Source organism: Anolis carolinensis, chromosome 3 (genome assembly GCF_035594765.1).
Source record: "Anolis carolinensis isolate JA03-04 chromosome 3, rAnoCar3.1.pri, whole genome shotgun sequence".
NCBI classification, from domain to species: Eukaryota; Metazoa; Chordata; class Lepidosauria; order Squamata; family Dactyloidae; genus Anolis; species Anolis carolinensis.
Window position 1 is genome coordinate 47,026,728 of NC_085843.1, and position 8,799 is coordinate 47,035,526.

The window sequence follows — 8,799 nt, forward strand, 5'->3', positions numbered from 1 at the left end:
AAAAAGGGGGAAGCTTAAATGTTTGAGGAGTAGAGGACTACATGAACATATTTGAGGCCCCAGAGCAACACTTTGCCCATCCATGATCTGGTCCAACATTATATTCACATAATGACCAACCAGTTGTCCATGGGAAACCTGTAGGCAAGGAATGAATATAATGTCAACAATCTACTTCATATTCCCGTGAGACAAATATGGTGAAGCATAGATAAATACAGTAGAGTCTCACTTATCCAACATAAACAGGCCGGCAGAACACTGGATAAGCGAATATGTTGGATAATAAGGAGAGATTAAGGTGAGGCTATTAAACATCAAATTAGGTTATTATTTTACAAATTAAGCACCAAAACATCATGTTATACAACAAATTTGACAGAAAAAGGAGTTCAATATGCAATAATGCTATGTAGTAATTACTGTATTTACGAATTTAGCACCAAAATACCACGATGTATTGAAAACATTGACTACAATAATGTGTTGGATAATCCAGAACGTTGGATAAGTGAGTGTTGGATAAGCGAGACTCTACTGTAGTATGGGTTAGATAAAAGTGATGCCTAGCCAATCCAGCTTACTTTTCACATTATCGTTTTATCAGAAAGAAAATCTCAAAGAATATAACTATTTCTACGGAGACTGGGAAATTGCCAGAGAATATGATTAGTATTGCTTACATAGATTTGCAGATTTACAACTTTAATCCAAAAACTGCAGTCTTATGTATGTCTATTCAGAAATCAGGCCCACCCATACATAGGATTGTAGAATGAAACTTTGAAATGTTTATCACAGCGATACTTTAGCATACTGTGAAACCTTCTCCAACACAAAATGCAAACTTTAATATGATCTCGTAGAAACCTGTTTAAGGTCTTCATTCAGTCCATAGGTCTATCTCTATATTAAAACAAGTATTATTACTTTCGATTTTTGACCAGAATTAACGTCATTCATAGACATAGATTTTTTGTGACAGTCAGGTACATTGACACTTGAAAGACAAAGGAGATTTTGTTGCCCCTCTTCTAACGCCATAATTTTGACATGTCAACAGTAGCTATAAAGAACAGAATAACATTCACTTTTTGGAAGCTTTGGGTTTATCCTTCTACATAGCGAATAATATTTCCAGTGAAAGAAAAGCCTGAAGGTGGGAAAAGCCCCCAAATGATAGTAGTAGCACTGAACCCTTAACTGGAATCCTGTGCATACTTACTCAGAAATATATCACATCAAGTTCAGCTTGCTTCCTGCCTAGAATGATAGAATCCTAGAGTTGGAAGAGACCACAAAGTGAATTTCGCCAAACCCCTAGTGAAGATGAATTGTGAATGTAGAGTAATGTAACAATGGCTAGAATCCGGTTTGTGACAAACACTTACATAACATACATTTACATAATATCAATTTATATCTTTTTATATATTCATTACAAAGGAAGGAATTCACCACCTCTCTCATGCAGTGATTTCCAAGAGACTCACTTTCCTCTTGCTGCCCTCTCCTCCCCGTTATATGACGATCAGGGCAACTAAGAAGTCTAGAGCTATTTCCCTATGGCTTAGTGGTTCTCAACCTGTGGGTCCCCAGATGTTTTGACCTTCAACTCGCAGAAATGCTCACAGCTGGTAAACTGGCTGGGATTTCTGGGTGTTGTAGGCCAAAACACCTTTGGACCCACAAGTTGAGAACCACTGCTATAGCTGAATATACAACATCTAAGACCTATACAAGACCCCCATAAAATTCTAGAAGATGCTTTTATTTTTGGGCATCTAGAGACATAATTACGTATTTCTCACCTTTCTCCATTCACTACAGGTGAAATTGTTAGAGACTGTAAGAGTAATGTCAATCCTGCAGAAGAGAAGACATTGATAGGATGTTATATTCCATCTCCTCATGCAGGATTTTGGCCACTTTTATAAAGGAACCCTTGCATCTTTGGTCTTGAGAAAAGACACCCGTCCTTTTGCCTTATTATCAAGATACATAAAGCTTTGTTCAGATGGTAGGGTATGTCCCCAGAAACTGCAATTCATTCATACATACATACATACATACATACATACAGGTGTACACACACAAATTACATTGTCCTCTAGCAAAACTAGAAAAGTACAAAAAGGGAATTGTTACACCAGTGAGATTACCATATTGATAATTGTGCCTTAACACTTTGGGTGTAAGCATTAACATCCCTTTCAGATTTTCATGAAATCTTGCTAATGGATTTTTGTGAAGAAATACCAACTGTTACAGATGACATAGCTCAATGATGTGTAAATGTATAAATGATTGCAGGATAAATGTCAAACTGAATTTCACTTAGGCTATACAGATATTATTATAGAGTGTACTGAGCTAAGGTTGCTCTGACCAGGGGGGGCAGAATGATAGCTGAACTGTAAAAATCCTCATTTGAAGAGAGAGAGAGAAATGTATGTTTTATTGCTCCAAATGATTGATTGCATCAAAAGGCAAAGGCAAAGTGAGGTATCACTATATTTTTGTTTCCATTTTAGGTCAGCCTCAAAACATGTAGATAAAGACCTTGGAAATATAGAAGAAAATAAAAAGTTAGAAGAAAACAATCACAAATCTGAAGCTTGAGATGGAGAATAAGTCAGTCACCATTCCAGGTTTGTGTAAACAACTGTCTCATATAACCTTTCTGTCCTTGGAATGAAATTGAAATGGATTTTGTTCTCTGGATTGCTTTGAAGAGTAGTCTCTGAATGAGAAGTTAACAAAATTGCACCTGCTCTTTGTTTAGAATGCCTTCTGCAGCTTTTTCAATTGCTTGTTGTGTTTTTCTATGATTGCTAAGGAGAATTATGCTTTAGGAATACTATACTATGGCCAGAATTCTGTTAGTGACGTTTTCTCTTGCACATATGTGCAAGGTGTTATGTTATAGCCCTTTGTACAATGTCCAACCGTGCATGCACATGAACACCCCCACACAGCTCTCAAGGAAAATTTGCTGCTGCTCCTTACTAGAGGGGAGGGTTCGAAGGAGAAAGCAGCTTGGACAGTATAGCTCCAAAGTGAAAGAATCATTCTGAGAGTACACTATTAGTTGCTTTCTGTCTGAGCCAAGATGAGACAGTTCTTCATTCATTATTTTACTTGGTCCCCACTCCCTCCTTCTCACAGGTAAGGGACCTCATTTCCCTGGTGATTGACATCTGTGGAAAGGAGGTATTGGGTAGGGAACAAAAAGCTAGGAAATACCTCCTTGCTGCCTATAAAAAGATATACAAGGGGCTGTGGACATAGAAATGGACAGAACATTGCAAATGAACAGAACATGTCTTGATGGAGGATCTCTGCCTATATATGAAGGGTGTATTTGAAGAATGGTTTCTACCTGTTACTAATAGAACAACATAGACCCTTCTAAGTGTCTTCATTAGTTAAAGATGTTTAACAAGCATGAAGTAAATGTAACCGTGATGGTGGTATCGTGATATATATATACATTTTTAACAGGCAAAGCTTGTCCTTAGGAACCAAACAAGGAAAGAATACCTTATGTTAGAGCTGGCATGAGCAAACTTTTTTTGCCTTGGGGCCACATTGTGGGCCCAGCCAGGAGGGCCAGGCTGGAAAGGAGGGGGGCTGGGCACACACTGGGTAGGGAGGGCCCAGGAAAGGACGGGGTCAGGAGGGGGCAGAGCAGGACACAGGTCATCTTCAGGTGCTCATTCCATCCTTATGTTGGGAGGAGGGCGAGACAGGCAGCGACTGCCCCCATCCTCCTTCCTATCCTCCTCCCCCAATCCTCGGGTTGTCCTCTTGGCATTATGTGTCAGCTGAGTGTGCTCCAGAGGGCTCTCAGCCACCACATGCCTTCCTCGAGCCATCCTCCCAGCATAAGGATGGAGTCGCTCACACTGTCCTTATGCTGGGAGGAGGGTGAGACACACGGTGGCTGAGAGCACTCCAAAGGGCTCTCAGCTGCTACATGCCTCCCTCCCCCATCTTTTTGGCATAAGGATGCAGCAGGCCACCATGTCCTAATGCCAAGAGGATAGGGAAAATGGGGAGGGCGTGAAGTAAGTGTTCTGGACCTGTGCTAGAGAGACCAAGCCATCAGAAAATCATGTTTCTTTGTAGGATACTGAAATGATAGGAAATCAGCTTCATCAGCAGGAGCAGCAGAGGCGGTGGCAGCCATACTGATATGTGTCCCAGTGACATGATGGGCACCTTCTGCTAGTGGAGCTACTTTACTACATTCCCAGTCGAAATCAACAAAGCTATCTGTGAGGTGTTATAAGAAGACAAGAATGAGGAGGAGGAGCTGAGCATAGCCTGGCAGCAAGGAAAATTGAGCTCTTATACCTGTGCGGAAGTAAACTGGGAGGAAACTGTTAGCTAAACATAATACCCCAGTAGGATTTTGAACATTTATTTAAATTGGTCCCTGCTTCTACCTAAAGGTGTTCATTTTTGTTATTGTGGAGGTGTTCTTTGGAATTTTACAAATACAAAATTTTAACCAGAATTCTTGATGTGAATGAATCCTACTTCAGGGCAATAAAAGAAAAAAATATACAGGTAACTGTTGATTTTTTTGTGTGTCAGGAGTGACTTGAGAAGTCGCTTCTGGAGTGAGAGAATTGGCCATCTGCAAGGACGTTGCCCAGGGGACGCCCGGATGTTTTGATGTTTTGCCATCCTTATGGGAAGCTTCTGTCATGTCCCCGCAAGGAGCTGGAGCTGATAGAGGAAGCTCATCTCTCCCAGGGTGGGATTTGAACCTGGCAGCTTGCAGATCAGCAGCCTAACCTTCAAGTCACAAGGCTTTAACCCACTACTCCACCGGGGGCTCCTACTGTTGAATTAATCTGGTCATGTTGATTCTGCTGCCACTTGGAAAGAGGGTTCATTTACTTTACTTTCTAGAATCCTACATTGACAGTGTAAACAAAACAAAGAAATAAGAGATTTCATATCCTTGCACCTCACAATTAAGATTCAGACATGAAAATATGACTTGCAAAAGAGAATTTTGGCTACTTCAGCATTGCTGAAAAGTCAGCCATTGAGACCAAGACATCAGAAAAGATAAAACCAGGAACTCTGGAAAAGCAGGCAGCCAAGAGGCCTTAAGAACACCTAAGAAAACTAAATGACAGGCAACAAGACGAGCACAGATTCATGATCTGCATAGTAACTTGAGAAATGGGACATGGGACCTTACAGAGATAGTAAGAGAATGCCGAACCATGGTTATATTTTTGTGGCTCCTTTGGATGCCATGAAGACTGTATCATTTTCCAGGACATGCATAGGGCTAAAACTGGAGATGAGAATGTGGCCATGTCCCCTCCCACAACATCTCCCAGCACATGGATGTAAGTAAGACCCTCATGCATGGATCAAAGCTGAATGTAGTTCTCATGGGCGTTTTGTAGCTTTGCTGAACTTATGGGGTTACAGCAGTCTTCACATTAATTGTGCAAAGGGAATGTTGAAGGGCAAGGCTTATGCCATCCAGATAAATGCCTCAACAGAACTTCTCATTTGCTTAAATCACACCAATTCAGAATATAATTTCAGATTTTTTTTATTCTTCCCCTACCCTCAAAAATTAACACCCCCCCCTCCCACAAGCTACAACTTGATTAGGACACTTTAGGTACACAGACTTTGTAGTGGTGTGTAGGAAATCGAGTATCAATACTTTTGAAGGGCATAGGATGGTGGCTTATATTTCTATAACTTCTTAGTTGTTATTATTGGCCATCTAGTCAACTTGGTATCATGGTGACCCTAGGAATGAGACTTCCAATATCCTAGGTTGTCGACTGCCCTGTTCAAGCCTTGCAAATTCAGGGCTATGGCCATTTGCACTATAGTATCCCTTTTCCCTTACTTCTTTTAAATGAACCAAATATTATCATCTTTTCCAACAAGTCATACTGTCTCCTGAACTTCTCACAGATAATTTTAAAAGGCTCTACTATAGCCCTTGGAAAGAGAACAAAACATTTAATGGCTTTGGCAGACATTTATCAGATCCTTACAAAATAGTATCTTTCTTGTCACCATAATATTTTCAAATAGGCTACACTTGTTTGTTCATGTTTTCACTTTTAAGGATGGCATGGTCTGCCTTCTGACCCAACTCGTGTTTACAGCAAGGAATTCCTAATTATAGTCTTCAGAATATACCACTTCAAATTACAATGTTAACTCATGAATGACAACTCTTAGGGCCATTTTCAGTGCTTACTGATGTCAAATCCATATTTTATGAAAAAAAACCTAACATTTTTACTATAGTGTATTAACTTTATCGTAATGGTAGATTATTGCCCAGCTGACGTTCTTGTTCCTTTTTTTCAGAGAACAAACATAGACCAACCGAAGCATGAACATGGATTGTATTTAAGATATATATGAAGATGTGACGGCTATTCATGGTTCAAGTATTTACACAGACCATTCTATCAAGTTTTCAAAAGAATTGACACAATTATCTCAAGCTTTCAAGAATATCAGCAAAACTAATTTTGGCAGCAGCCATGTTGATAGGTCACAAATTTGTGTTCCGTTTTGAATATATATTTTTTTTGTAAATGTCTGCACTGAAGATTTCTTTTGGTTTGCCTTTATGTAAATTTTTTACGTAGCTATTTTTATACACTGTAAGGCTTTGTTCTGGGAGTCGCTGGTAATCTGATGTATACTGTAATGTTTTTTATTTCCATTGGTTTTCGCACCCCTTCCAGAGGTACATTTCTATTTCTGATTGCTATCAGTAAAGCTCCTACTTTGCACAGCAAGTATTTAATTTATAAGATTGCCTTATTGGAAAATGAGACAGTTCTTTCTCTGTTTTTGAAACACCACTAAAAAGGGGGAAGAATGCATCTTTTAAAAGGGAGGGCAAATTAAATAGTTCATAAATAACAATAATCCCAATCACCTATAAATGACCTGTATATAATTGCCAGGAGTAGAATCAGGTATTAAGCAAGATTCATGTTGTCATGTATACAGATGTCTACTAATAAGTCTTTTTTTAGACAGGAAAATCTTTTTATTGATGGCATTCTGGGAAATTAATTGTTCTTGCAGTTCCATGATATATAGTGTGAATGACTGAAATTAAGAATTAGTTCTGAAATATTTTTGTTATCCACTGCCTTAAAAATTATCTTTCTTTTTGATTTTAAAAAAATCGGAATTGGAGGTTTGTGTATTTTTTTTTGAAGTGGTCATATCAAAGCTGCATTTTTCCACAAAATAGAATATATATTTTTGTGTGTGTGCGTTTTTGTTAACTACACTACAGATATTGCACCTTGAGATAATTTTAGTGTTTTTAACTGGTACATAATTTATCGGAAAGTACATGAAAGTGTAACAATGAAATTAAATCTATGTATCTTTAGTTACATTCAAGATTGTAACTTTATAAACCTGTTTTATGCTTGAGAATTTTTTAGAAGGTTAGCCTAAAAAGAAACATTTGGATAGATCAGGGCAAATAGACAGCAGTATTTAGCAATGTGTCCTCTTTAGCAGAAGACTAGCATCTGAGAGAATGTAATAGATAATTTTGATAACGGCAGGAAGATGTTATTAGAATAAGCATCAGATTTCTGTTTACAGATTTATGAGTCAGGAAAACAGGAAGATTGTGGGGAGTTAAGTGGAAGGCAAATGAAGATGGAACTTGTGAAATGTATTTGCCACTTACGGGGGGGAAACACTGTTGTACATTTGTAAAATGTTAAATGTCTGGGCAATAGTGACTGATGTCTTAAATAAAAGCTTCCTGTAGTGTATTGGCATGGATGAAATATATGACATGTCCTAGAAATTGAATACTGTATAAAATATGACAAAACAACCCTGTTAAAAGTCCTCTCCACATGGGTTAAGGCTTTATTTGGCAAGGGAACAAAATAGTAATCATGGTCTATGTTTAAACCAAAGTTTAAAGGGGGATAAAACCAAAGTCTTTTGTTTTGCATGGCTAAGCCATTTATGATATCTTTGTAAATAATGTGATTTTTTCTTTTTCCTCTTTTTTCTTTTTTTAGAATTTTGGTTTTTTTATCTAAAATTTTTAAGCACCTGTTTTCCAAAATAAAATGTGAACACACACAAAAAGAGATTATAATTTGTTTTGGTGTGAAGGCATCACAGCTTATATGATATTGAATTGAAATGAAGAAAGAAGAGGGGCAGAATTTACAATGCAACATCATGCCTTTGAATTAAATAAAATACAAGCATACCAAACTTTCCATTAAGGAAATGAAGGTCTGTTTAAACACAAAACCTATACTGTTGGTCAGAGATGAAACAAGATTGGGCAGAAATGAAAGTGCTTAACTTCTGCATCCAGTGTCATCATGGAAACGGAATAAAACTCTTTCACCTTTTGAAGTTTTACTGACCATCTTATGTAATTCTTGGAAGTGTTTTCTTCACTGTTCAAAGTTCACATCAGACATGTTTCGGGAATCAAAAATACAAATTAATTGTTGCCATTCATGCCTGGAAGACAATAAAGTGAAGTATGTTTTCACATTCTTGTTTCAGTCCAAAAGAAGTATGTGTATATATGATGTTAACCTAGCATGAAACATTTTATTTGACCTATAGCTTATTTAGGTGAGTTGTGCCTAGGAATGAGTGAAGAACTGGGGGTGGCAACTTGCTGAGGCCAGGTGTGTCAACCCATGATCAACTCTCCCTAGGCAAAACGCCTGAATCCAAGGGGAATCCAATGATATGAGTTGCTTGCCTCAGACAGGCATT

At 38.2% G+C, this 8,799-nt stretch overlaps 1 protein-coding gene across 8 annotated transcripts in view; it reads left to right on the plus strand.

Moving 5' to 3' along the window:
- The window catches only part of alcam (activated leukocyte cell adhesion molecule), a 214,307-nt gene extending 205,741 nt beyond the window's left edge, over positions 1–8,566 (plus strand). For all 8 annotated transcript variants that reach the window (XM_062974834.1, XM_062974832.1, XM_062974837.1 and 5 more), the window contains 2 exons: positions 2,535–2,651; positions 6,370–8,566. In XM_062974834.1, coding sequence (XP_062830904.1) covers positions 2,535–2,622 — 88 coding nt within the window. In that variant the 3' untranslated portion in view covers positions 2,623–2,651; positions 6,370–8,566. The remainder of the gene's footprint in view (positions 1–2,534; positions 2,652–6,369) is intronic.
- The last annotated feature ends 233 nt before the right edge of the window (positions 8,567–8,799 follow it).